Source organism: Porites lutea, chromosome 5 (assembly GCF_958299795.1).
Source record: "Porites lutea chromosome 5, jaPorLute2.1, whole genome shotgun sequence".
Lineage (NCBI taxonomy): Eukaryota > Metazoa > Cnidaria > Anthozoa > Scleractinia > Poritidae > Porites > Porites lutea.
The window spans coordinates 36,463,013-36,490,777 of NC_133205.1; the positions used below are offsets into that span (position 1 = coordinate 36,463,013).

Consider the following 27,765-nt stretch of genomic DNA (forward strand, 5'->3'; position numbering starts at 1 on the left):
TTTATGATAGTTTCGCGGGTACTTAATTTCGCGATTTCAACTGCCAAATATGAAAAAAGGCATTAAATTTTGCGATTTCGCCTTCTCGAAGTCATTTAGTTTTCAAAAAGTCTGAACTTATTAAAAATTTCTAGATATTAAAACTGGAACAAGCAATGTGTGAAATCTTTGCAGTTAATGTCATTTCACAACTGAAGATAGAAAATGAAACGTAGCAGTAAAAACCAGTTAACAATTTGTGTATGTGTTCATACATACCCTATATATGTTGTTGCTATTACATACTCATAAATTTTTCTGTGCTTTGAATTTTCTACATGGGTATTAAATTGTGGGTGCTTAAATTTCGCGAGGATTTAAATTCGTGGGTCTTGAATTTCGCAATTTTTTTTTACAACCGCGAAAAACGAGAAATTAAGTACCAAGAAGGTAAACCGAGGATTCTTTAGCATTGGTAACTAATAAAGAATGAAGGCTGGAGATCTTGGAGAACTGTATCTTAAAGACACTGAAAAAAACCTGGAGCCAGTTGCACGAAGGCTATGGATATTGTTGTCCAAAAGAGTAATTCTTCTGCCAGTGTATAGATTTTGTATGGATTTTATCCGAGGGATAATGGTTATATTTAATCCGATAGATAGCGCTAATCGGCCTTTGTGCAAGCGACTCCTTATATTCAACCTCTTTCCCAGAGTCCTCTCCTACCGGTCCCGACGGGTAGGAGAGTACCCTGGGAACGAGATTGCCTTAAAGTTAAGAATAATCACAACAGGAGAACTGGCTTAAGGCGGCAAACGTGATCACATGAGCTGGCTGCTTTTTTTTGCTTTCGATACTGCGTGCTTAGTACTAAAACGTCAGCGTAAATTCTTGATGTTTAATAACAACACGTACTGCATGATTCTCTCTATCATATTTCTTTCTCTATGTACGTTAATCTTAAGCTCTCTAATAGTGCACGCTGGAGACTGACTGCCATCTCTTAAATTCCAAATCAACTTCTGCTTACGCATTAGCCAGCTTTATAATGCAGTAAATATGGAATAGTTAGTTCTTTAATAAGAGAAAATTCAAGTTATCACTGATCTGACAGGTTATTCTGGTCTGTTATTAATTCATTTCTTTTGTCAAACTTTTATTTTAGGCGATTTTTCCTTGTCATTAAAGTAAGTACGATAAATGCAGATTGGATAAAGGCCCAAACACAAGGAGCAACATTTTCTGCAACATCCCGTACAACACAGTTGCATCATATGTGTCCACCTCTGCAATGTTGCACGTGATAGCGCAGAGAATATTGAAGGCCGGCACACACTACTCGCTGCAGCACGACGGCAAGGACAGGTCACATTGCACGAGGGGTCTTGCACTTACACGCTGGAGCAACGCTTCTTTCACCTTTCTGTCGCTGCGCCCCGAATTCAAATATATTCAAACATTTTGAATTTTTGGGACACGTCTCTAAATTTCTCCGTCCACACGAGGAGAATTAGCTTGCGTAGCAGACGCCGGTTTTTTAGAGCAAAGGGTGAAATTTCCAACACGCGCGCGCGCACGAGAGAAGAAAAGGAGGGGAGACCTCCTCTTCCATTTGCGTGTTTCCCAGGCGCTTTACAACAGCTAACCGAAAAAACTAACCGGCGTCTGCCACGCAGGCTACGGGAGAATAGTCTCTGCAACATTTGTTACCGCGTCGTGTTGCAGCGACTTGTCGTCCAGTGTGTACCGGTTTTGATAAGGATGGATTCGATTCTACTGCTACAACATCTACGCGTGTTGTTGCATACAACATTGCAGAAGTGGACACTGATGCAACATTTTGTTGGGGGAAGTTTTGGGTGCAGTGTTGCAGCAAAAGTTGGTCCTTGTGTCCAGGCCTCAGTAAAATAATACCACAAATCACCTGTGTTGTTTGGATTCCTGTGCAAGGTGACAAATGTGAAAACCTACGTAGCACTCAATTGATGTAATGTATTCATAAAATCTATTTCATTCCAATGTTCCTCTATCCATTTTATTATGTGTTTTGCACTATTATTACTCTATGAATAAATTACAGATGGTTGCTACGTATTGGTTTTCCTAAAACGACACGGCGTGCTTGCCGAGAGGTCTATCACGCCTTTAAAAAATTTCTTGTGAAATTCTGATTAAACGATCTTTTGCACCAAATAAAGAACGAGAGGGAGCGTTATATGGGGTCTACACTTTATCCACCGACATAACGTGCTCCCTCGTTCTATATTGATTACGTAAATTTGTTTTCACCTAAGTTTTCCTGCTCATTATTACACTTCAATCAATTATATAATGAGCCTTTGTAGCAAAGTTAAAGTGCAACCTCGTCTCACAGGGCTTTTTTCTAGGGCTTTCTTCTTTCTTTCTTTCTTTTTAGGGATTTCTTCTTAAGGAAAAGCCCTGGTCAGGGACGAGGTTGACTGGGTTAAGGTGCTATTTCTTGTACTGTCGAACCCCGTTTTACGGACACCCGTGCTTAACTGGACACTTCTCCATTACGGACAGTTTTCCTTGTCCCTAGCTCTTGCAATTTCTCTAAATGCAACCCGTTTAATACGGACACCCCGTTAACACACTTTCCGTGGCCCTCTCAGTGTCCGTATTGATGGGGTTTGATTTTAGTGATTTTAGCTGTGTGCTAAGTCTTTTTTTTTAAACCAGTAGAATTAGTGGCCTCCATTTTGGAGTATGTTTTATTGATTGACCCACGAGCACTAAGAGCTCACCAAGTGTAGATGATCTACAAAATAAAATTCTGTTGTTCTTTTTTTACAGGTTTAATAACCAAGTACAACACTTTAAAGTCCTTCGAGATGGAGCAGGGAAATACTTCTTATGGGTTGTTAAGTTTAATTCCCTGAACCAGTTGGTGGAATATCATAGGGCAGCGAGCGTATCCAGATCCCAGACTATTTACTTAAAGGATATGATAAATGCACACGAGGTATTGAGTATTCATGTGTCTGACTATCGCTTAACATTTGCATACATTGATAATCATTAAGGCAACTCACATGATGTCTTGTGTAGACTACGAGCAGTCTCTCTTTTTTCTGTAGTCCGTCGAGCAAAACGCGAGACACGCAAATGGCCACGCGCGTGACTGATGGCGCGAGACGGGACGTTTCGCGCGTCTCGCGGCTTCGCCGCTCCCCGCGCATGCATTGCTCTCACTAAATCTGAAGAAAAAGAGAGACTGCTCGCAGTCTGTCTTGTGTTTTAAGGCCGTTAAGTTTTAAGCTACGTGCAAACGGACGCAACAACTCCCAACATTGTTGGGAGTTGTTGCGTCGGTTTTTACGTAGGGTTAGGATTGATACATAAAATAACGAGAGTGCAAGGCGCAAAATGGAATGATGGAATGGAATGGAATGTTTATTAGTTTTCCACTAAATGGGTTTTAAAAACTAATTACAATCAATACTAAATACATTAAAATTAAAAATACATTAAAATTAAAAATCTGATGGTTAAAAAGATTTTTTAAAATGTATACATTAAGTGTTTATAATTATAATTATTATTACTATAATTAGTCTGTTACATCCGTGCACGGTTGATAATGTAATCTGTGATGAGGGAGCTTATAGCGATTGGAGGATAACCCGACAGCTGAATTCTAAGCCCAAGTTTCCATGCAACACGCCAATGACATTTCAAAACTCTTAACCAAGCCAACAGTTTCATAAAGCAACGTGCAAATGGACGCAACTACTCCCAACAATGTTGGGAGATGTTGGCCAACAATGTTGCGTCCGTTTGCACAGGGCTAAAAGCTGGACAGGTTTCAAACTTTTTATTGCGCAACAACTTCCAACAACACGCAACAGGGACGGACGACACAAACGGACGCCACATGTAACATCCAACAATGTTGCTTCCGTTTGCACGGGACTTAAGAGGGGGAGCACGGAGGATCATGAAGGGGTATAGATTGCTATTTAAGGCTAGGACCCAATTACTCGGAGTCTCCAACTTCCATATAAGTCCTTGGAGTCAATCCTTTCCCGTTTTAATTTATTTACAGGAACAGCTTTCGCAGGATATTTTTCACGCCATCTTAGTAACAACCAATCAGACCAGCGTTTGGGCAGATGACCGCGGAAATAGTCTTTTTTTGCGGGAATTAAAGTTCTAAGAATAAGTTAAAACGGAAAAGGGTTTACCCAAGGTTATGGCAGATAATGGGGGCTCCGGGAAATTAGCTCCTGTTTAGGCTAATTTCCAGTGGAGGGTTGGGAAATTTCATTCGCATCACTAAGGAGGGTCAACTCATTATTTCATGCTAATTTCTGATCCTGATAACATATGTTTTTAAGGTGGGTCGTGCTCTGTTTGACTTTGTGTGTCAGGAAGAAAACGAACTTGCCTTTTCGAGGGGAGATTTAATCAAGATTACAGACACAAGTGATGCTCACTGGTGGCACGGTAAAATAAACGACAGAGAGGGTATGTTTCCAGCAAATTACGTGCAGGTGATCACGACAAGATAGTGCCGGTAAAACTGCCCAAAAAATCATGTTTGTACTCAGGGGATCAGTCTGGAACCGGTGTTTTGAAAGTATGGTATAAATAAAACATAACTGACACAAAGAAGGGGGATATGCAATTTCACATTAAAAAGCTGGAGTTCTGATTTGACGATTTTCGATATGTTATAGCCACAGCTCTGTAAGTCTAACTGTAAGTCGTAAACTATGTCGGATTCATATGTTAAAGGGGCTGCACTGTCACGGCTGTCTTTTTCATTTTGTTACATGTAATATTGCCTTATGCGCTATGAAACTTGAGGTTAACAAAGAAGTTACTTGCAAACGACGAAATCACAGCTTTTTGTATAAGGAATATACCTCCCAAGCGTTGTATCAAACGTTACAAACAACAAAAATGCACTTTGAAAAACTGTTGGGTTAAGTTCTCAAAAACCCACACTGATTTCAATCCGTTTTAATCTTCTTCAAGTTTGTCCATCCCTGCCTACTTTTGTATTTGCTCTGTTATTAATACTTTCTTCTAATGTTTTGCGCGATTATTTTTCTTTCACTCAATTTGGTGGCAGTTTCACGGTCAGTAATTTGTGACACCGCTCCTTTAATATGTGTTATTAAGAGCTGAGATACTGAACCCTTTTGTCCCTAGGCGTCAGCATTAAAATTTCATTTCGTGAATAGTCTTGAGATACGTTTAATGTTGAAATAAAGAGAGCTCGTGGGCAAAAGCTTGTCTCACCCAAGGACAGTTAAACCCTTGACAGTGTTCGAAGGCAAATGTTAAGTATTATTGAGAGAATAAACACATCTCCATACAAAATTATTCCAACACTATTCCTTTGTACATAAGCTTCTTTCTTTTAAGTTTACAATGAATGCTGCCTCTGTTAAGCCTTTTGCGCTGTTCATTGTTAATATTTTTTTCTATGTACAATGGTAATGATCATTTTGTAACTTTTGTCCCTTTTCTTGTGTTTGTTATTCATTTGGATGTAAATATGGTAAAAAAGTGTTGTAATAAAGAAATATTGAAAAACATTATTTTCCTCTTTTTTTCTTCAAAATCTGTGTCAACAATGTTGTTTTCTTCCTGTCATAATTTTGTTACATGATCTAACAAACTACATAGTATTGGAACAGCAGGCTGATTTTCAACTTGACTGTACTTCTCTAAAGAAACCTCTTTCCTAGGAGAAAAACCACACCACGGGCCAGAGTTTGAAACCCCTCTCCACATGCCGTCTCACCCTATCCACACCTCCACACTACCCCCAACCCACCACCCCAAGGATCCACTCAGGAATTTTCACAGGCATGCATCATTTCAAACCTTTTACCAAGGGTATTTAAAAAAACAACAACAACAAATGTTTGCACTTGATTGATTAGGTGTGGCTGTAAAACACCATTCTTTTTTCACCAAAAGCCACAGGACGTCCACTTCTAGTGCTTGAAATAATTTTATTATTTCCCAGCTGTAGCAGGTAAAGTTATCTGGTCTGAAGCTCGTCTATATTTCCCTCCAGCTAGTACAATAATGGAACAATCCTGTATCGAGATTGAGGATATTCCTTAAACTTCTTTTTGTACCAGTCATGTGTCACTGTTGCCCCAAGAGAGAGGTTCTCAACTGTTAGAAGCAAGATTAAGCCAATGTAAATATTCTTTGCTTTCTGTAGTAGAAACAATGATATGTAAATCATGATTTCTGCAAGGTAGTGAGGGCTGGAAACAAACTCAAACCAGTCTCCATAAGGTATTCTGTAGACTTTCCTTGCCTCCATGCTTGGTGAGTGCCGTAACTTTGCTAGGATGTTATGACACCTCCACTGATGCAAACTTGCCCATAAAAACATAGCTACGGCAAGCCACTGGTACCAGGAAAAGTCTTTGAAGGGACGTCTACAAGAATTGCACCAATCTGTCTTGAAAAAATAAAGTTATGAGCAAGCAAACAATGTCAGGTTATCATGCAGTAGTTACAGTTAAATATAGCTGAATGATAAGATAATCAAGCAGTAACAAAAGCAGGCTGCTCTTTCTCAAGGCCTGGTGTTGGTTTCTTTTTCACTTTTGTCCTATCAGTTGATTATCTTGCAAGATGAATCTCTTGAAGTGACAGTGTAAAATCAATTTACTTGGCAATAGTTTTATCCTCTGAAATTATCAAATTAAGTCACTAAAAAAATTGGGTTGTAAATAATCAGTGGACATAATCAAAATTCTCAACAAGTTGTTAATTCTAGCATTAAATGGCTGTCATTAAGCAGTGAGGGGGTATTTGAATGTTTCTTCACACAAGGTGCACTGATGGGATCAATTGAACGTTTTAAGATACAGTGGAAGCCTGTTAATATGGTCACTAATAATAATATTGGCCATAAAAATTTGGCCGTATTACAAGGACTGGCTCAAATTTCATGACTTGAGGGCTGCAATGACAAAATACACCGTATGTCGCATTCACCATACTGTTCTCATTAATAAACAACCGGAATGTAGATATCATGTACAGTATTGAAAAAACTACTTTAAATTTTCCTTTAGTACCCCATGCCCTGCCTCCCCCAGTTTTACATTGATAGGTGTACTACAATAGTAGCATTTTTTTCTCCCTTCTTATATAAAGTTGACAAGAAGATTCACCTTTGTCGATTTGTTCTGCCTTGAGAAATGGGACGGCAACTGCAGCAGCATCCAGAATGTAAAATGCTATACCCACAAAGTAATGTAATATATGAATCCTACTGGAGAATACACTGATAAAACAACACTCATATAATCTGCGACTTGTCTGTACCAGTAGAAGAAAAAGAGATACAAAGGCAGTGAAGCAGTCAATATGAGGAGTAAAGTGAAGGCTTAGTATGTGAGACATTGCCTTGGGAACTGATGTGCCTCCATGGAAACAGTGAAGAACTAACATCAAGAGAAGCAAACAGGACAAACAACTTCCAACAACATAGAAATGAGTAAACCACCTGTGAAAAAAGAATAATGTAATTGTTAAAAAAAATCCATGCAGAACAATAGCCATCCTCAGAGACCCAGGAGCAGATACTGGGGGCAAGGGAAAGTCTAAACGGGCGGAAAAATAAGGCAAGAAAAAAATTAAACAACGGCGAGAAGAGCCCCTGGGGACAATGTCTTACCAGACCAGTTCCAAATGGTCGCCGCCGTTCTGGCTACTGATTGGTGCCAGAAAACTTGTGTTTTTCTGGCACCAATCAGTAGCCAGAACGGCAGCGACCGTTTGGAACTGGTCTGGTAAGACATTGTCCCCAGGGGCTCTTCTCGCCGTTCTTTACTTTTCTTCGTGCCTTATTTTTCCGCCCATTTAGACTTTCCCTTGCCCCCACTATCTGCCCCTGGGTCTCCGAGGATGAACAATAGCAAGCCCAGTGACAGTACACTTCGGTTTTTCAATAGCATTTTTACTGTCATAGTAATTTAACACACTGAATAAAAAATGCTGTTAAACTTCATACCCCATAGTTTTGGTGGACTTTTTTCCATCTGTAGTTAGCTTATGTACTTTAATAGCCCTTTCCACTAGAGGTCTTTAGGGGCCTGGCTTTGTTTTTGGGAGGGATAAGCTTGGTTTCCTCCAATTTAGGTGGCACTCTTAATTTCTTCACACATTGATCGTCGCACAATCTGTCTGACTCTAAGATCAATAAAGCCAGTCTGGTGATCGCCAGAAGCTGGGTCTAACTTTCACACCAGGCAGTATCCTATTTACCAGTGAAAACTGTTTTTTTTGTTTTATTGCCGTAAAGAATAGGGGAAAAAATCCCACTTGCCCGTGAACGTACATCCTAAAATTAATTCTCGGCTTGCACTGTCACGCAATGAAAAATAAAAATGCAAACCATTCAATACAGAAGGACTAGAATCTGGGAAATGAAAAGGGATAAATATACAAAAACCCTTGCCAAGAATCAGGTCTGTGAAGTATTTCAAATGCGAGATATTGGGAAAAACGGTTTACCTAAATTTATAAAGCGTTGTATGGAAACGCCATGTTGGTGTCCCTTTCAGGAACACCAATATGGCCGCCGGATACCAACAGAAACATCTGTTTTCGAGTTTTCCTACTAATCCGTGAATTCTTCGCTTGAGGAACTCGTTAATATTACAGTAATATTTATTCTGAGACAAGGAATGTTTAGATTGCAAAATCTCCCAAAATCGGTAATGTTTTTAACCCACGTAAGAGCTTTCCCGACCGCCAGCTAAATGCCGGGTCACGCAGAAGCCTGGAAATTCAAGCGTCCTCTCTCGCAAAACGAAGAACCCTTTCGAACCAAAAATTTGTTTATGTAAAGGTGTTTAGGTACTGTAATACCTCGTGAAAGTAGAAACTCAGGAGAATCGATAGTTTCTTAGTTTGATTTTGGTGACGTCACGTGCAACCCAAGAATATTCAACCATTTTTCTGAGACCCAGTATTAGTTAGTCTCCTTTGCAGCCACTAAGGACAGGCAGCTTCAAGGAAGACACGGTATTAGTATGAATAATCTAACAAGCTGCATAGCATTAGAACAGCACGCTGATATTCAACTTGACTGTATCCCTCTAAAGGGGCCTCTTTCCTAGGATTAACACCACAAATCTACTACCTTAGCCCTGATTGTAGTCCATGGGCCAGAGATTGAAACCCTACTCCACCTTACCCCCTCCACCCCCACTGCCTCCTCCTCTCTCTTGAATTTCATATAAGCATGTTAAAACATGATTGATCGGTGGGTGTGGCTATACAGCAATCTATGAGCACTATTCTTTTTTCTTTTTACCAAAAGCACCACCTCTGTCATACAAACCTTAGGCTTCTGGTTAAAAAAAAAAAAGAATGGAGCCGTAAAACCACACCCACTGACCAACCACGCGTAAACTATCTTTGGTGAAAGGCTTAAAAACAATACATGTCTGCAAAAAATCCTTGAGCTGGGGAGTGGTTTGACCTTCTGTTCCACGGACTTCACGCCACTGAACAGTGTAACATAAATATGATACCCTCCCCTAGACGTTTGGAGTACTTTCCCCTATCTCAATCCAATGGAAATCTTATTGTTGCACCTACTTAGGCCATGAGGTTTTAGTAAATGGAGTGAGCTTACCCTCACCTCCCAACTATCTAATGCATGAGTACAAAAGTTCACCATATATATCACCTGTTTGGAACATGTAAAATCTGAATCAATCCACTGCAATTTTCCGCAGACTCAGACTTTCCCCATTCAAAAGTGAAGTGCATCCATTTGGGAATAAATCTCTTCAAAATGTACAGTATGGACACCAGAAAGCTGGCGATATTTGCGAGAAACAAAGAGAAAAGAAGAACGTCCATTTTGAGTGTGCGCCTTTAAATATACAGCCAGCGGTCATTCAAAATAATGTAATACGCAAGCGCAATCCACGTGTACCAAAAAATAGTGTTCAGAAAAAGTTGAAAATTAAGCGATTTTTAGTTCTTTCCCACTTCATTTTGAGAACAGGAAGACAAAATTTGGTTAAAATGGTTTTGATGACAATGATAGGCCGTGTTATAGACGGCTTACCTCTCGCAGCTTCGATGCAGAGCGACCAGGATGTAAGTGTAAACGTTGATGTACACATTCAGCTGATTCCAGCAAATAGCATATGCCTGTGTTTAATTTTGCTGGCTAAACGGGACAAGTACGATGTCACAGATGATCAGCTGCTCAATTTATTTTAGTTTATTTAAACCTATTTCATACAGATGCGAAAGCGTCAGATTATGTGGGTAAGGGTACTTGACTTATCGTGGGTTTTGGACTTTTTGATAATTGTACTTATCACGGAAGCATAATGTACAAATGAATTTAAAGTCCCACCGTACTGGTCTCGGATGATTTGGGGTCCTTGCCTAGACCCTTGTTAAATTTCTTCAATGGTGTATACCCTGAGGCTGGAATCCTCATCAAAAGCCCTGTAAACCTCCCGGGAAAAGGATTAACACCACCTTATTTTAATGCAACTGACAGAGCTGATTCTGAAATCTATGATTTTTTATACCTACATTGCTTTGTGCCTTTGGCTGTGACTGTGACAGATCTTAAGAGGACCTGGTCACTTATTACTGCAAGTGGCAAAGTGACATGTCGGTGAAATAGAGCAAGGATTATTGAAATGGCTCAGTGACTTCCCAGTTGTAACTGATAAGTTACTGTGGGCCATCCCATCTAATAAACACATCCCCCACCCCCCCCCCCCCCCCATTGATGGGGTACTATTGGCCACACCCTTCAAAACATTTTTCTGGGGTAACCAACCCCCTTGATCTAAACCACTTAGAAAATGTGGCAATCTTATTTGTCCATATTGTTATATTGAGGTTTTACAGCACTCCTCATCAGAATATTCACCTTCACATAACACTCCCCTTATCCCTTCAGAAATTGACATATTAGATAATAATTCCCTCCTAATATTGACCCCCTCAGAAAGTCTCTTGGGAAATTGACATTCCAGGGTACAGAACTGCCGCAGGCCAAAGGATCGAGCTGTTTCACTGTTGAATGGCTTACCCAAAAGGCTCATTAAGTTAACAAACATTGTGACATTCAAGAAGGGACTTATGCATTATTTAAAATCGTCTCAGTAAGCAGTTTATTTTTAAGACAGGGTTGCTTATATTACTTTTGTCTTTGTAACGGAGAGAATTAGAGGCTATGTTACTGATATCTTGTTAAAATTGGGTGAATTCATATATTATAGTTTCATACTTTTTTTTTACTTATGATATTGATCTAATAATTACTTTGAAAAGCCATACATGGCTATAATTATTATTATCATCATTATTATTGGCAACCCCTTCAGAAAATCTCACCTTTAAAGGGCGTGCGGATATATAAAAATATTAAAGGAATGGCCCTGTGCTGCCAAACCACTTAAATATATACATATTTACCATACTGCCTTGTTCTATCAACGCTTTAAGAAAATTTATCTAACCTTCAATCATGCAGGTCTTTTTTCCCTTACTCTTTGAATGGTGAGGGTTCCATTTTTTCCTCTGCAGTTTCCTGACTTTTTTGCTCGCCTGATAAAAAAGAAACCCTGACTGCATGTCAATTTTTTCATAATAAAAACAGCAAGGCAAGGAAAAAGGTCTTTTGAACAGAGTTTACTTCCTTTTTAAATCATGATCTCATTCTGTGTTTCTCTAGACTAGTCGCAGCTTGCAAGACTATCAGGCCCAAGCAAAGCTATTGTTCAGAAAACTCTCAGACAATTCACCAGCAAGAAGCAGCATTGAGACAGGACCAATGATGTTTCAGTGAGTAGTTAATGCATGGGCTACAGGTTAAATTTTTATTTAATTAACTTCAATTACTTACATTGAAGTAATCTTTTGTCGTTTCTGGTCAATCCTCCCCATACATTTCTTGAAGAAAGCCTGGAGACATGCTTTGTTGTGATTCAGAAGTCTCTCTGCATTCATTAAAACTTGGTAAATGGGCACTCTCTTCAAATCCTGGGGTATCAAGCGGAAGTGAGTTTTTTCCTCTTTTAATATGCCTTGATGCTATCAAATTTGTAAAAAAATTTGCCAAGTGCCTTTACTTTCATAGAGTACTGGACGAAAGGTGCAAAAGGTTCACTTCCAGTTGACGTGTGTCGCTCAAAAAGGTTGTTGCTTAAACTCCCTAACGTCTGACAAGCAACATGGCCTTGAAACAGTGATTAGACAGAGAAAACAGTAAAAACATCATCTGCAGATAGGGACATGGTTTCTTCCTCAATGCCTTTAACAAAGAATTTTTGAAATTCACACTAGGGACATAATGTACCCTCTCCCTCTTAAAAGGGCCTCATGAAAGAAAGACTAAATAGGCTAATTTAATGGAAATATTCCTAAAAAATACCATAACACTAGCTGCTGTCACTTACATGTGGTGTGGGGGGCATAATAATTTTTTTAAACCATAATTACTGTTCATTTCATATGGCTGAATATTCATCACTACCATTCAATACACTGCTGTAGTTTTGATTCTGTGTGATGTCGGACTGGTGCGATGGAAGTTGTCTGCCCAGCTAATCACAGAACACTGTATCCCTCTACCCTGATGGTACATTATATCTCATGGTTATGCTTTTATTGATTTAACTCTTTCATTCATTAGTGAATGACAGAGTCATCTATCTTCTGAGTCTGTTGACAAAATCCTATTGTATATGGCCACTGAAATGAAAACTCTTTGACATTGGGCTTGATTTTAAATTTTCCTCTTATCAACAGTTACATTATTGAAAATGGAGTATGCTACTTGACTTTAACAGAAAAGACATTCTCCAAGAGAGCAGCATTTAGTTTCTTAGAAGAATTATCCTCAGAGTTTCAAAGAGAGTTTGGTTCAAGAGTTCCCACGGCAACTAGACCATATTCATTTATTGAGTTTGGTGAGTGACTTAACAGGGGGTAATGTGGTTCTTTTGAAACTTAAAGCTAAGCCCCCTAAGAAAAAAGAACAAATGTTTTTAGTACAGAATTTGGTAAAAAAGAAGAATGTGGGTTGTTTTTTTTTTTATTTTTATTATTTCCAACTTTTTCTTATTATTGCCATTTGAATGCTATGTTTTTGTGTAAAAACTTGCAAGAGGTGACAGGCCGCACATCTTCACTGGCGTGAAACCTTTGAAAACCTTTTTCATATTGCTCCATTGAGGACAACTCTTTCAGGGATCTTGCAGTTTAAAATTTGAACCATGATATAGCTTATATATAGCGGACCAAGATACAACTTGGTACTGCAGTTTATGTTCGGCAAGGGAAAATTGTGTAAGCTGAGCAGAACCTTTAAAATGTGCAACAGACAATTTATTCAGTACGCGTGTATTCCTGTTGAATTTGTGGCCCGTTTATGAGGTTTGTCTACTCAAAAATATAATAATTTTTCCATAGTTGCTGTTATCTTAGGGTATCTGCTTTTAATATCTCCGTAGAGTTTAGGTTTACGCGATCTCAGAGAACAATGTTCTGCTGTACACAGCACGTAGCCTGGTTTTGTGTATTTATAACGTCTTTAGTAGAAGCATGATTTAAATACATTATGATGCTGTGTCCTTTGAATGTCATTTTAAAACTCAATTGCTTTGTAAATGTGACTTGTAGTTTTAATATCAGAGGAGGGTATTTTAAAGCTCGATATTTTTCAACCATTAGCATGTTGTTTTTTTACCAATCAATTGACTGGCTTCTTTGTGCCACTACATAATGTGACGTCATGTGAAAACCAACAATACAGGTCAGATTTCGTGTTTCGTATTTTGCGCAGACTATCAATTCATCCGAGAACCTCCGAATACATGACGAAAACACATAGGCTGTAACACAACAGTAACGTGACATCCCCCCCCGTCTCTCCGAAAAGTAAAATGAAACGAGATACGGGGCACTGTCTCGTCTCTGAGTACCCTGTGAGCAGAGGCCCTTCGATCTTCCTAGATAAGTAAGATCCCTGAAAGAGTTGTTCTCAATGGAGCAATATGAAATTTAAGGTTTTCAAAGGTTTCACGCCGGTGAAGATGTGCAGCCTGTCACAAAAGGGAGGAAAAGAGTTACAATTTAAGATTGTGTGCAATGGGAATCATGCTTCAAACCCCAAGAACTTTAACTAAAAAGACATTGGGTGACCGTGCTTTTTTAGCTGCGGCACCTAAACTGTGGAATGGGTAACCATCACAAATACGAAATGAGCGCAATTTTCATAGGTTTAAAGGTTAACTTAAGACCCATTTTTTTAGATTAGCTTTTTATTAGGATTTTTTAGGATTATGTATATATTATATTTTTCTAGATCCATTGTTTTTTTATATAATTTTTTTAGTTATTTTGGATAACTTATTAATGTCGATAATTTACTTTCATGTAATGCACATTTGATCATATTTACATGTATTTTGCGCAATATAAATATTAAATTATTATTATTATTTGTTATTATTCTTATCACTGTCACCTCTTGCAAGTTTTTACTTTGGTGCCTTAAAGGTTGGACGGGAGCCTGAGCGGCTCAGGCATTACCTCATACTTACCAATGCACAGAGGGGGGAGGGAAGGGCTGGGATCCAGAATCTGGAAAGATTTGCTTAAACAACATATCTGCAAAGATCAGCTCAAAAATGCCAGCATGAGATGCAACTTAAGTCACAAGATAAGCAAAAGGTCCCTGCTATCACCCCACAGATCACTTACGCTTGAGGAGGAGACCACTGACCACATTGACTCGCAATTTAACTTTGCCTAAATTACGTTTAGCCACATTTCCTTTGGATGAAAATAACTGGTTTTTAGGAGTGTTTTTTTTCCAATTAATGCTGACCTTTAATTAAACCCTCAGTAATTAATGGTACACATACTGTATTGGTTACTTTATGTGATGCAACTGTTCCAAGTTATTGTCACCAAAAACACACAGAAGACTGGGTTCTAAACTATGAGCAATTTTATCAGTAAGATAAACAACCAAAATTGTTCTGCTTGATTCACCCATCACCATCTTTTTAGATATCGATATTGTCCGATTATTTCTACTTTCTAAGGCTCGGTTCAGACGCCCTACCTTTTCATGAGCTGAACCTAATACATTGAATTAAGTACATGAAAAGTTCGGCATCTGAATCAATTGGGAACGCCTGTTTCAATTTGGAATGGCTCAGCCATTCTTTTCACCTGGCCCGGCCAGGATTTCACCTTTGGAGCGACTTTGGAATGGCTTTGATTCAGATGCCGAACTTTTCATGTACCGAACCTAATGCATAAATTATTATAACATCTTTTGTAAGTAGTTTGACCGAAATGAGCATTTTTCTTCTTTTGAATTTATTTCGGCTCGAATTAAGATCGCCCTCTGAATCAATTCAGCCGGTAATCTGGATTGGCCTTAATTTGAATTAGGTTCGGCTCATGAAAAGTTTGGTGTCTAAACCGGGCCTAACAATATGTCCTGGAAAAGTAGACTCTATTAGCCAAAGATGGTTTAGTAAGGAACATTTTGTGAAAGATCAAAGAAATTTAGAGTCAATCTCTGTCGTTTTTCAGTGTAATTTTTGTTGTCAAAAAATTTTTCAATGTTTTGAGGTGGTAGTAACAGATCAGAGACAAAGAAAAAATTTAATTAGTATAGGTAATAGCATGATTTGTAGTGATATTTGGCATAAATACCACGAGTGATATTTCGAAATTGTTATACGTAATTTCACGAGCCGATAGGCGAGTGAAATTTGAGACAACTTTGAAATATCACGAGTGGTATTTATGCCAAATATCACATACAAATCATGCTATTGTTTGTTTATACTACGACCCTCAAAAGGTTTGTAATTTTCACATGTAGGTATTTCAAATTAAGCTGAAATACCACTGCTCTAAGCCAATCAGATTGCAGAAATTTCTCATGTAGTAGTATAAACTGGTTTATATAATCTTCAAACCAATGAAAAATTTGACCTACAACGGTCATGCTACCATAACATTTCACTCCCTTTTTAGATACATACATTCAAAAGGCAAGAAAAAACTATCAAGATTCTAGAACAAGAAGGAACTTAAACAGATTGAATGATGAACTCCACGATGTACAGCGGATCATGGTTCAAAACATTGATGATGTTCTTCAGAGAGGCGAACAAATTTCAGGTAACTTTAGGTTTTAAAATTCATTGGCTGAGCCTATTGTTGGAGAAAGTGACAACAATATTTGATGCACAAAAAATGTCAGTATTGGTTTATTAACCAGAAATATGTATAATTTATTGTTTTGTTTTGTTGTTGTTTTGTAGTGTTGGATGATAAGGCAGGAAATCTAAGGTTTCAGTCAGAAAAATACAAGAAAGATGCAACCTACTTAAATTTGCGTTCTGCATATGCCAAGTATGCTGCTGTAGGAACAATTTTTGTAGTATTAATGATCTATATTCGATTCTGGTGGTTTTGAAAAGTGAAGAGAAATTTTGAATAGAGTCATATATAGAAAACAGTTATTAATATTATTATTAAGCCCTACTGGTTAACAGTTTCCAAGTAAGTTACCCTGGTAAATATGTTGATAATCTTAAGTACAATTTGTTTTAGTTGTCTTATCAATAACCAGCATTCTTGCCAATAGTGACAAGCAGGAAGATGTGAGCAAATGAGACAACTACTGTACTGGTTAATTGTTCCTTCTCACGGGCAAAGAACTTGTCACAATATGCCCACAGCATATTGTATATGCATATATGCAATTAAACAAACACATTATTGCAGAATAGATTTCAGAACACAAAATGAAACCTACTCAACTTGAAACTTCATTTCTTCCCTGCGGCAGAGATCTCTCATGACAAGAGAAAAAGGAGAGGAAAGAAAGAGACTTCTGCCGGCCTCTGATGCAATTGTAATAATTGTAATTTGTTTACCCACGAAGTAATTAGGAGTTCTTATGAACTCATTTAAACGTGTCCATGGATTCCAGATTGAATTGGAAAGTGGAGATGTTGTTGGTTTTTGATGAGAGGGCAAAACCAGAGTACCCGGAGGAAAACCTCACAGGGCAAGGGAGAGAACCAATAACAAACTCAACCCACATGTGGCTTCAACGCCGGGATTTGAACCCGGGTCACATTGGTGGGAGGCGAGTACTCTCACCACTGCACCACCCTTGCTCTCCCTGAAGCAAGTTTTTAATCATTCATACATGCACTGGCATTTCCTTAATGACCAATAACATTTAGTCATGTGTGACACAACTTACAGAACCAGTTTGCACAATAGCAATTGTGGGCTCAGAAAATAAATTTCCAGCGTGCAGTCTCAAAAAAAGAAACCAATTTTGAAAACCATTAAGTTTCAGCCACAAATGTGGTCGGCAGCTAGGTGAAAGAATGTGTCGGAGGTTGGCAGGTCTCTCTCTTTCCTATAATTCTTCTCTTGCCGTGAGAGACCTCTGCTACCAAGGAACTTGATTTCATAACTTGCTCCCGCAATCTCACTCTTTGAGGTTATTTAATCACTGAAGTTTGTTTTACACTAACTTAAAAAGTGAAGTGAAATTTAAAATACCAATGCTTACATGTATTAATGAACTATAGCTGTTCCTTGTAGTTGACTATAACTACATGTAGGACTAATCATATTTTTTACAATAAAAAAAATTGAAATTTTTGTTTAACATCTAACAACGTTTTCGTCTAGTTATGATCTAGGTTCTTTATATAATGCTGTTACTGCTTAGAGTCATGTTTCCAGTTCATATAGTCATAATCAAGACCTATAGAGAAACCCAAGGACAGTAGGCTGCCAGAATACCTCTTGGATAGTAGATCAGTTGTTTGTCATCTTCTTTCCACTTAATAGTGAAGATGACAAAAAAAGGTTTCAGTGTGCAAGACAAGTTTGAATTTAGTTTATTGACACATCACATTGTTACAACCTTCAACACAATGTACACACCCATGTCATGTTTTTTTTTGTCAGGTTACAAGGCAAATGTGTTATCTTAAACACCTTTTCTGTGCCATGTGACACACTTTTTTACATCACATTATCTTATAAGCTCTACTTTGCTTCATTTCCTTCATATATCATGTTGTTTTTATTTAAGTACCCCAAAATAGTATTACTTGGTAACTTACAAATACCTTTTTGTTAAAGAAATCACTTAATTTTGAATGATTGTAATGTAAATAAGATAATATTGAGTACTGATTCACAGTCAAAAAATAAACAATACGACTATTTTTTTGCAAAATGTTTTTATTAGAAACCAGAATCATATCAGTTGGTACCCTGTTATGGCAGAGTTTCCCTTCAGCATGGTTTGTTGCATTTACAAAGTTGTTTGTGTCATAGACATCCATGCAGTTGGCTTGTTTACTAATACCTGCAATAAACCTCTCAGGGAAAACCATGTAGGAAAGAAACCTCTGCTAGCAGGATAACTGGTTGTAGAATATACAAAATTAGTTTTTACAGCTGGTGCAAAAGTGGATCATGCCATTATTTAAATATCGCACATCAAAATTCTTGCAAAATATTACTTTTTACCATAAATCTTCTATTAAGCCCTCCCTTTTAAATAAGCCCCCGTCTCTTATAAGCCCTCCCTTTTCCGGGCAAGAAAGTTAATGAGCCCCCCTGCCCTCCCCTTGTTATTATTTACTGATAAATGATAGACTGTATTAATCAATCATCATGTCAGGAGTCTATTGCGACTCCAAAACTTCATGTGGATGGTTTATTCACAAGCTGGAACTTCAGATTGGTTTTTGATCCTCGGCTTCATGACCTCGAATGTCTTATACTAGAGCTTTTCCACACTGCACTCTAGTTCTTTATGGAGAACTGATACCTTCTTCTTTGCTAAATTGAGTAAGCCCCCTCTCTCAAATAAGCCCCCATCTCTATTAAGCTACCCCCCTTTCCCCTCAAATGTGTTTCTAATGAATAAGCCCCACCCTTCCGGGGTGGGCTTAATAGAAGATTTACGGTAAGTCAATCAAGTTCTACTAAAAATAAGTGTTTCGAAAAGTGGAGCTATTTACACCATGGAAAAAATTATCTTTATTCAATATACAATAAAAGTTATTTATTCTTAGATATTTCAAGTTGAGTAATTTTACTTAACCCGAGAAACAGTAATACTTAAGTGCCAAATAATTACTACTAGAAAAGAAAAGAGAACGATGAGATTTTAATGTAATACTGCATACAGTCAACTCTCTCTGAATGGACACCTCTATAAGATGTACACCTCATAAAACCGGACAACTAGAGTTGGTCCCTGCCTTTCTTTACTCCTTTTAGTTGACTCTATAAAGTGGACATCTTCCAAAAACGGACGTGTACTACTGGTCCCAAAGGCGTCCTTCTTAGAAAAAGTTGATTGTATTAGTCAACTTATCTATCCCACGGGTTAAGTAAAATCACTCTTAAAACATAAGTAAAATAGTTCACACTAATTTAACAGCTAGTGCATCATTCTAAAATACCACTTCAAATAAACTTAACCTAAAATTACTGTTTTAAAGGTGTAAGAATCAAATAGCTGTTTTCAAATTGTCTTGAGAATCAGGATGCTAAACTCTCTAGATGTCTCAAATTTGTTGACTGGTGTGGTGATTGGCAGCAGTGTAAAATTAAAGTTTCATAACACATTTAAAATTATTATTTACAGCAGGGCCATTTGAAAAGGACAAGCAACTGGAAAAAAAGTTGACAAAACTTCACTTAATAGATTTCAGCCATGCCCTCCAATGGTGTTGTTAATGTTGTAACAATAATAGACTACACACCAAGGTCTCTGACTTGATAAGCTACACACCTTTTTAACATCTTCAAAACTGTGTTGGCTTTTAATTAAAGAATTCATTGATAACACTACGGTAAAAGTTCAAAGTACTTAGAAAACTTATGTGAAGCTCATTTTGATCTTTCCCTATGACCACTACTTTATTTTAAGCTGATATTACAAATTTTATCAAACTGGATTAATGCGTGGGCAAGTAAAGACTAGATAATAGCCAGCAGTTAAATGCACCAGACAATCCTCTAACTTTACCTTATATAATTTAGCCCAGCTGCTTAACTGTGATATTACATTCTGAGTTATAGACAATATCAAGTGACTTTGTATCATAACTAAAACAAACAACTAGTAATATTACCATCAATTACTAGTTTCTGTTTCAATTAAAATGAACTCTTAAAATATAAACTTCAAAAAATGAATTAAAACTCCAGATGACTTGTGCATTCTTCCAAATTGTCTCATGATTTTTTCAACTTTTTCCCCTTGCCCAACTTTAATCGTGCTTGTCTCTGCTTCTTCTGGTTCTCCAGATCTTTCCAGGCCCCCATTATAAACTTGCTGAAATGATATAAAGGTTTTATTTCATTTTTTATTTGAGTGAGACAACTTACTGGTCTTCTTATCCTACTTATAGGAAAGCAAAAATATAACTTCAAGTTAAATTTCACAGAGATTTTAATACTTTATACATGGCTCCATCTAGCCTGCAAAGCAGGCGTATTTTTCCATGCAAGTGATGATATTTATGTTCCCCTGCCATCTTGGATATTAAAACTGAGAGAGATGGGGAGAGTCAAAAAATGATATCCTTTGACTTGCAGGAATAGGCATTCACTGATCAAGTCCACTGACTCCCAGGAATAAGTGCATGTCCACAGGTTGTGGGACTTAAAGCATCGGTTGTCTGAGCTTGTTGTGTTAGCATCTCTCTGAAAACTGGAGAGTCCATTCCAGGGCTTGTAGGAGTAAAATTAATGAAACTGTCCAAGTTTAGAAGTAAACCCACTGTACAGTCTATTAAGGAGTGTAACTGGGATATACTAATGCTGTTTTTTTTTAACAGTTGGCATGATGGATACAAATACTAATAGCACAATAACGTACATCATTACATCTTACTTTAATGCTGACAGCTCACTGATTAGTCCCTTTATCATTCCATTGTCAGTTGGCACATTCTTACTAAACACATTTCCTGTAACGTCACTGTGACTTGACATTTCGCTAGGATTAGCTTGCCTGTAAGATCAATACTGCTAGTAGTTGTAAAAGGTCATCACCTTTTTCAAAAGCAAAAGGTCTCTCACAACTCAGCAAAAGACTGAGTGATTTGTCATAATACACCTTTTTGAAAAATACTGTCAATGTTGAATCATAATTGTGCATGTTCAGCCTTGAATTCAAGAGGATCTTGCTAGGAGCTACATGTGCTAAGTATCAACTTTTCCATGTTTTTCATTAAGTGTTAAAATGTGGCACAGTTTCAGTCTTTGTAACTTCAGAAACCATCAAACCACAATTAATGATTGAATTCATGGTTCCTTTGATCACTAAGCAATAAGTTGTCTCCAAGTGAAAACTTTCTGCATGAATTGTGAAATCCATCATGCTGTTGTTCCACTAAAAATAATCCAGTAATTGCACCATGGTGAGGCAATGACTAGAGTATTTTTTGAAGAGGCCAAGGGAGTACATTTTGGATTAATTTATGGTGTCAATGAGGTGTATATAGCATTTTCTTGATTTTTATTCTAAAAAATGGGTTTTATTTAATTTATGATTTCAGTCCCACCACTGTCCCCATCACCACAAATAGGGATTACCCTAGTTTACTGGGATATCTAAGTACCTCAACTGCTGGAAGATATAGAACTCAACCAGGAGGACCACTAACATGTTGAAAGTCAAAATAACATTTTTGTTTTTACTTTGCTAAAAAATCAGCAGATTTCTTTATTCCTTTTCTGGTTAACTTGACTTTTGACCAGGCCAAATAACCCTTTAAGCCCCAAGATCCACCCACAAATTCTCCAGAATTTCTTTTAAGAATATTGAGAGAAATTGCTATAAGATCAAAGCATCCTCCCTTTGATAATCAATTTAGTAATTCTCACAAACTTTTCTCATGATGATCTGCTGCTGTTGTTTGGAGAAAATCGATGTTGGTCACTCTTGGGACCTTAAGGGTTAACAATGTGTAGCCCCGGTTGAATTTTTGCTGTAATATTCTTTTTAAACTCATGACTCACTACCCTATTAATGTTCATAAAAAAATACTTGGCCACCCCTGGTGTTTGATATGTGATGGAGCAGTAGCACTGGCACTCTATCTCATGTTTGATGTATTATTTCCCTTTATTTCTTTTACCTGGCATCCAGTTTATGACATGATGGTTGGTCAGGGGAAGACTCAAGGCCCACCAACTGAGAATCTGTACAGTCCATGGCCATTAAACAGTCAAATTCTGAGATTTCCCCCTCAGAGCCAAATGAAGAGCAAACTGGTGGCTGGTCACATGATGGCAAAGCTGATCTGCATTGTTCTGAGTCAGTGAATCTACCTTCTGTCTCCTTGCAAGGGGAACTGCATTGTAAAGATGATTCAGAACCTGTTGGCACTGTGTGTCCCTCCCTTATGTTTGAAGTGTTAGTTTCTTGGTATGCAAAAATTTCCAGTGCTGTCTGTGCATTAGAGGGCTGAGATTCTTCTATTTCCCTTCCAAGTCCTGTTTTGGGATCTGTGCCATCTTCAGTTTCATCTGCGTGATGCTTATTTTTGTCTCCTTCATTGTCTGGAGTTTCCAAACATTCACTGCTTGTATGACACATGTCTCTTCCATTCTCATGACACTTCATTGTCAGTTCATTGCAATCTGGGATTCTTTGCTGAGAATCAGATAATATTTTATTGAAAAATTTTCAATCATAATGCCAGTGAATTACATGTAGTGAATTTATTTTTACCTTTGACTGTATTAGTTCTAATCATGGTATCTAATATATCATGGCTCATGATGTATCATGTCATGGTATTAATTCATTTCATTAATACCATACCATGTTCACACTAAGGCAAAACATGTTGTTTTGTTACGAATAAATAAAACTTAGCAAATATGGAGATTTAACGGGTAAACACAGACTAATGGAAATATATCTTTTGTGACCAGAGTTTTTCTTGAATTGTAGTTTTTCCTAATAAGGACGAGGCTCACTCTCAAATTTGCTCTTAGCTGGGCTAGTTGGCATGATCTTAGTTTATGTATTGCCTGTGATGAGTATGAAAAGTTACTTGCCCATGCAATAGGAAAATTTTCTGGTTCCAGACAACTAGACTGAGAGCTATACAGTACAAGCAATTATCATGAAACAAGATTTGTATATAGTTCCTGTTGGTTGTTAAAGGTTTGACACCGAAAAGGAATGAAAAGAAACGGTGTTACTTACTGGAACAGTGACAGGCTTACATTGAGCAGGAACCATCTGGTCAGGACTTTGCTGTTTTTCTAGGTTGTCTAGCTCATTTGCAGGATATCCAAGGCAGATGGTAGAACCAAGCACATCTTCTGACATCAGTACATGTACAACCATATTGCTTTTCATTTCTGTATCTTCTGCTGGCAATGTCTGTGATAAGAGGTCATTTTCTGACTTGCTGTCAGAGAAATTTGTCTTTGTATGGGTGAGATCGGTGTCTATGTTTGAGGTTGGGCAGTGGTCTTTCTTCGACATTCTATCACTAAGCAAATCTACACAATTCATACTAGTTGTGAGATTAACCTCTGAGTGGCCCATTTCAGGGTTGTGGGTTAATGTACCTTTTCTTTCTGAGCCACTAATATCTCTCTGATTGCACTGATCATCTATGTTTCTCCTTGGCCACCCATAATCACCTTTAACATCATTTAACCTATGATCAGGAACTTCAACCTTTGCAATTTCTGGTGCTGGTTCAAACAAACTGACATGGCTGTTATCTGCAGGTATCTGAATTTTGAGGGCACTACCACAGCTTTCAATACCCTTTCCAGAAGTAGTTTCATCCAGGGCTGTTATATGAAAAAGAGAGTCAGAACCACAAAAATTATATGTCTCTTGTGATTTGTCAGTTACTATCACCAAGGTATAGATAAAGCTATCAAAGAATTTTGATAGAGATCTGCTTTAAATTCAACTTAAAAATGAGAGGTCCTACTGAAATTATATTCAAACAGTAACTCACCATGAGTGGCTGTTAATAAATTTTCTCTTCTTTGCATTAAAGGGCTAAATTTTTAATGGTCGAATATTTCATTTAGTTTAAATCAGAATTAGCAACTTATTGATGGAAGTTCACTTTCTGTGCTACCTTACGCTGCAAATGTCACACTAATGTAATCTGTAAGTTGACTATTTCAGGATCTTACCTGCTTCACTCTTGTAGCTGTTAGAGTGATCGATCTTGCATACAGCTTCAATAACATTTTGTAATACATCTTTAACTTCAGATTGTACCTCTGCCCTTGTTGATGACAAAAGAAATTCTTCTTTTCCAGTTGTTTGATTTTGGCAGAGAACAAAGTTTTTACCTTCTTGGCTGCAAGAACTCTGTGGTTTTATTCCCACAACATCAATTTCTTCTTCCTGTTTATCCTCTTTCATCTTATTTTCCTCCTCTTCTACCTGTATCAAGACAGAATGCAGAAAATAAGTAGAGTTTAACATGGTGGTTTTAGTCCTAATATTTATTACTCAAGTGTGATAGGATTTGTCGTCTACAATTTCATCACAAAACGACTAGCTGACCTGGAAGCTACTAAAAACTTAGAATATAAAAAGTTCAACTTTGCAGTGATGATTAATCTATATAGACTACCCAACCTTGTGAATGTTTTCTCCTTCGTTACAAATGTTAGTTTTCGAATTCAATTTGTAATAATGAACTACTTTACGGTGTATGAGAAGGTCTGATTATTCCTTGGAACTGTTGGAAATACAAATAAATTGATAAAGAAGGGCACACTGTAATATTTTTCAAATACTCAACGGGTTTGTGGCTTTTACAAACCTCCCTTGAGAAAACAAGGAAACATTATGGACTTCTTCAACCCTCAAAGTTAAAGTTTTTGCTTGGTCGCCATTTGGCGACCAATTCTTTTGGTTTAGGGAAACTTTTTTACAAATCAAGTCGCCAGCTTTAAAATCTTAGGCGCCATGGCGGCTAAAATGGTCGCAACTTGGAGGGTTGTTCTTTGTAACTAATGGTAAGTTTTTACTCGAACGCACAAACGAGCAAAGAGAAAGTCGGGCTGTTTATACGCTCCCCCCGTTTTATATGTCACTGTGGGTGGTACGTTTCAACGCCATTTAATAAAGCGGTCTCATTAACAAAACGTAAGTCTTAGTTAGGTTCTACAAGTAACAACCTTTTGTGAGTTTTTATACCCGTTGCCTTGTTCATCGTCTTTAACAGGCGGTGACCTCTCTGCAAGCGGATCGTCCTTGGAAAATTGTTTTGCACCTCTCCAGGGACGTTTTAAAGGCTTTGTAACTGGAGAAACAGGGACTCCCGTTCTATTTATAGTCCTTTTTGCTTTTCGAGTAAACGGTGGAACATACGTCAACTTGCTCTCTTCTTCCTTTAAAAAGTCTACGGCGTTTGTTTTGCACTCGGCAACTGTTTCCAGACATGACTCCAGTTTGTCTGAAGACAGTTCTTCGTCGGGCTTTTTCTGCTCATCGATTAATTTGGCTTTCTTCTCTTCAATGAAAGCGCTTCTTTCATTTTTATCGTCTTTGGGAACTTTCTTTGCGCCTCGTTTACGACCCTTTCTTCCGGCCATTTTGTTTTCTGCTGACCGGTCGCTGACGGGCTGTTTTTGTGAGTTTTGGCGCCAAATGTCATGTGGTCGCGAAGGACTGGATCGGTCGTCGCTTTTCTCTGTGTCCGCTGGTCAACACCGCGGCAAAACGTCTACGCATGCGCCAGGTTGAACATTTCCGGTCTCTTTTTCAGTCACACTTTTCAGTCAGATCAAAGTCTCACGCGCGCTCTCGGCTTCATTCTGTGTGCAGCTTGTAGTTCAGTCGTTCTGCTTCATGCTGCTCGTGTTTTTGACTATTTTGTAGTTATAAAATTGCTTTTATGGATAACCAGGCACAGATCACTGAAACAATTAGTCGATTAGATTCAGAAAAGGTAAGATGATAAATTATTTTTGGGTAGAGCGTCAGGTAAACTGATTTTCATTCACGAAAACAAAGTTTTGGACTGTTATTTTTCACTTAACCCGGCTGAAACTAAGACATAAAAAGTTATCATTGCAAGCTTGTGTATTGTAGTTCTAATTTTCAGTTCTTCAATTTCTCAGTCTTCATGTCTTAAAGCCGATTCGAGCTTTATTTGGAAAACGACAACACACATTCGCTTTGTAGTTTTATTTACCAGTGAGTTTTACCGTGTTTTGAAACGAAACTCTTCTGAGTTGATTGCCATGAAACATAAGCCTAATTATACGCTTGAGGTCGGCAGCAAGTTGACAACTCTATTTATTTTTTTCATTCTCAGAATCAGAGAGCGAAAGCTGGTTCGATGGCTTTTAGAAGTCGAACTTTTAATGCCATGTATTTAGCAGCTGGAAGTTTCGTGTTTGCATGAGATGTAGCCGAGCCGCACAGTCTGAAATTATAGAAGTCTTCAACCAAAGAACAACCATGTAAAAGAATTAAATAGGCATTTTCTTGAATGAATGTCACTTATAGGCATGTTTAGTTTCCCAGCACTGAAAGCTCCGGGTCTTCGTGACTGTAGTCATCAAAGGCGAGGTTGTTATTAAATCCCGCACCGCCCTCCCGCACATCTTTGTTTTGAGTTCTTGTTTTCTCTGATAATAAAAAAATTGTTGAACGGACTAAAATTTTATTTCCTGGTTCTAGTGTTAATGATAATGATGACGTCTTTATTTTGGTTTCTTTCATAAGTATTGCCATTCTTTCTTAGTTATCGCCTTCTCCCAAATTAACTTATCCCAAACCAGTAGCATGCAAGAAAGCCAGTAAAAACAAATTCGTCTTGTCGAGCACTCGCGACCTGCAAACTTCAAACACCATTTTCACCGTTGGTGCAAACAGATATCCATGTGGTGCAAAAGTTTGACACTAGAAAAATATATAAGCTTTCGAATGAAGTGATTTTTTTGGCCCCCTTTTTTGTCTGTTTCTCCCTTTTTGCTTTTAAACTTGGTGCGACGGCAATGTTATGCTTACGCAATTGGTTTATATACTAGACCGGAAATAAAAAGCTTACCGGATGTTGAATTTTTTGCTCTTGCGCAGTGCGTTTTGCCGCGGTGTCCCGCTGGTCACACCACAGGATCCTTTCCCTGTTGGGACAGGTTAATGGAACTCAATGCGCCTATAGATCTGCAACTCCTCAAAGATGTTATAAAGAGATTATCCTATGGATTATCCACACGTGGACTAAAGGTATCCAGAACTTGACATACTAAATTGAATTGCTGCAGAAACCCATAAGGGGTTGAAATGTGTAACTCGCGTTCAATGCTTGTGAATATTCATTTTGACCATATTTGGAAATCTTAGTGATGGATATCCATTTTCAGCAAAATGGCTGCTGCGCTATCACCATGCAGATGTTTTAAGACAAGAGTTCTGCATTTCAAGGTTAAAAATACACCGTTAAAAGACAAAAAATGGAAAGAGAAAGTTCAAAAGAATGCTCAGCTTTCTTTTTGTGGAGAAAGCGAAGCTTTTCATCAAGAAATTGTCCCTCGAGGAATTCAACCTTGTTTTCTTCACGGCGGAGCCCATGGTCTGTTGAAATGCAACCAAGTCAGCGAAGTTTTTGCTGGATTTTCAGGTACATTTTGCACTCTATGGCCAAGACAATTACGTTTTTGAAAGGGAATTTATGTATTTTTAAATGTTTCATAGAC

The 27,765-nt window shown here is 37.9% G+C and overlaps 3 protein-coding genes and 1 long non-coding RNA gene across 5 annotated transcripts in view; 2 read left to right on the forward strand and 2 right to left on the reverse strand.

The window, feature by feature from the left end:
* The window catches only part of LOC140937661 (growth factor receptor-bound protein 2-like), a 10,117-nt gene extending 5,602 nt beyond the window's left edge, over window positions 1-4,515 (forward strand). Inside the window, exons 4-6 of the mRNA XM_073387222.1 lie at window positions 1,145-1,166; window positions 2,794-2,962; window positions 4,338-4,515. Coding sequence (XP_073243323.1) covers window positions 1,145-1,166; window positions 2,794-2,962; window positions 4,338-4,511 — 365 coding nt within the window. The 3' untranslated portion in view covers window positions 4,512-4,515. The remainder of the gene's footprint in view (window positions 1-1,144; window positions 1,167-2,793; window positions 2,963-4,337) is intronic.
* A 1,308-nt stretch (window positions 4,516-5,823) lies between these two features.
* Window positions 5,824-9,860, reverse strand: LOC140937576 (polyprenal reductase-like). Its single transcript, XM_073387132.1, has 3 exons — window positions 9,683-9,860; window positions 7,155-7,489; window positions 5,824-6,429 (listed from the first exon to the last, which is right to left on the reverse strand). Exons 1-3 carry the CDS (start codon window positions 9,856-9,858, stop codon window positions 6,035-6,037), a joined length of 906 nt encoding a protein of 301 aa, XP_073243233.1. The 5' UTR covers window positions 9,859-9,860; the 3' UTR covers window positions 5,824-6,034.
* Window positions 9,861-9,922: 62 nt separating this feature from the next.
* LOC140937187 (vesicle-trafficking protein SEC22b-like) lies at window positions 9,923-22,440 on the forward strand. 2 transcript variants are annotated; one of them, XM_073386721.1, is made up of 5 exons: window positions 9,923-10,101; window positions 11,705-11,814; window positions 12,781-12,941; window positions 16,033-16,179; window positions 22,211-22,440. In XM_073386721.1, exons 1-5 carry the CDS (start codon window positions 10,027-10,029, stop codon window positions 22,384-22,386), a joined length of 669 nt encoding a protein of 222 aa, XP_073242822.1. In that variant the 5' UTR covers window positions 9,923-10,026; the 3' UTR covers window positions 22,387-22,440. The 2 variants fall into 2 exon arrangements, with proteins under 2 accessions (XP_073242822.1, XP_073242823.1); XM_073386722.1 differs by lacking the exon at window positions 22,211-22,440 and adding an exon at window positions 16,323-18,260.
* On the reverse strand, window positions 20,295-22,332 carry LOC140937188 (uncharacterized). Its single transcript, XR_012165440.1, has 3 exons — window positions 22,200-22,332; window positions 20,951-21,070; window positions 20,295-20,389 (listed from the first exon to the last, which is right to left on the reverse strand). It is a non-coding gene; the product is annotated as an uncharacterized lncRNA (long non-coding RNA).
* Window positions 22,441-27,765: the final 5,325 nt, after the last annotated feature.

What these genes read in the sequence shown, in the direction of transcription:
- LOC140937576 (XM_073387132.1), bottom strand. Translation starts at nt 9,858, where the DNA reads ATGGACGTTCTTCTTTTCTCTTTGTTTCTCGCAAATATCGCCAGCTTT. An exon ending in ATTTTACATGTTCCAAACAG is followed by an intron (nt 7,490 to 9,682) that starts GTGATATATATG and finishes CTTTTTTCACAG; the next exon opens with GTGGTTTACTCATTTCTATG. An exon ending in GGCAGAACAAATCGACAAAG is followed by an intron (nt 6,430 to 7,154) that starts GTGAATCTTCTT and finishes TTTTCAAGACAG; the next exon opens with ATTGGTGCAATTCTTGTAGA.
- LOC140937187 (XM_073386721.1), top strand. Translation starts at nt 10,027, where the DNA reads ATGGTTTTGATGACAATGATAGGCCGTGTTATAGACGGCTTACCTCTC. An exon ending in CGATGCAGAGCGACCAGGAT is followed by an intron (nt 10,102 to 11,704) that starts GTAAGTGTAAAC and finishes GTGTTTCTCTAG; the next exon opens with ACTAGTCGCAGCTTGCAAGA. An exon ending in GAGAGGCGAACAAATTTCAG is followed by an intron (nt 16,180 to 22,210) that starts GTAACTTTAGGT and finishes CCTGGCATCCAG; the next exon opens with TTTATGACATGATGGTTGGT.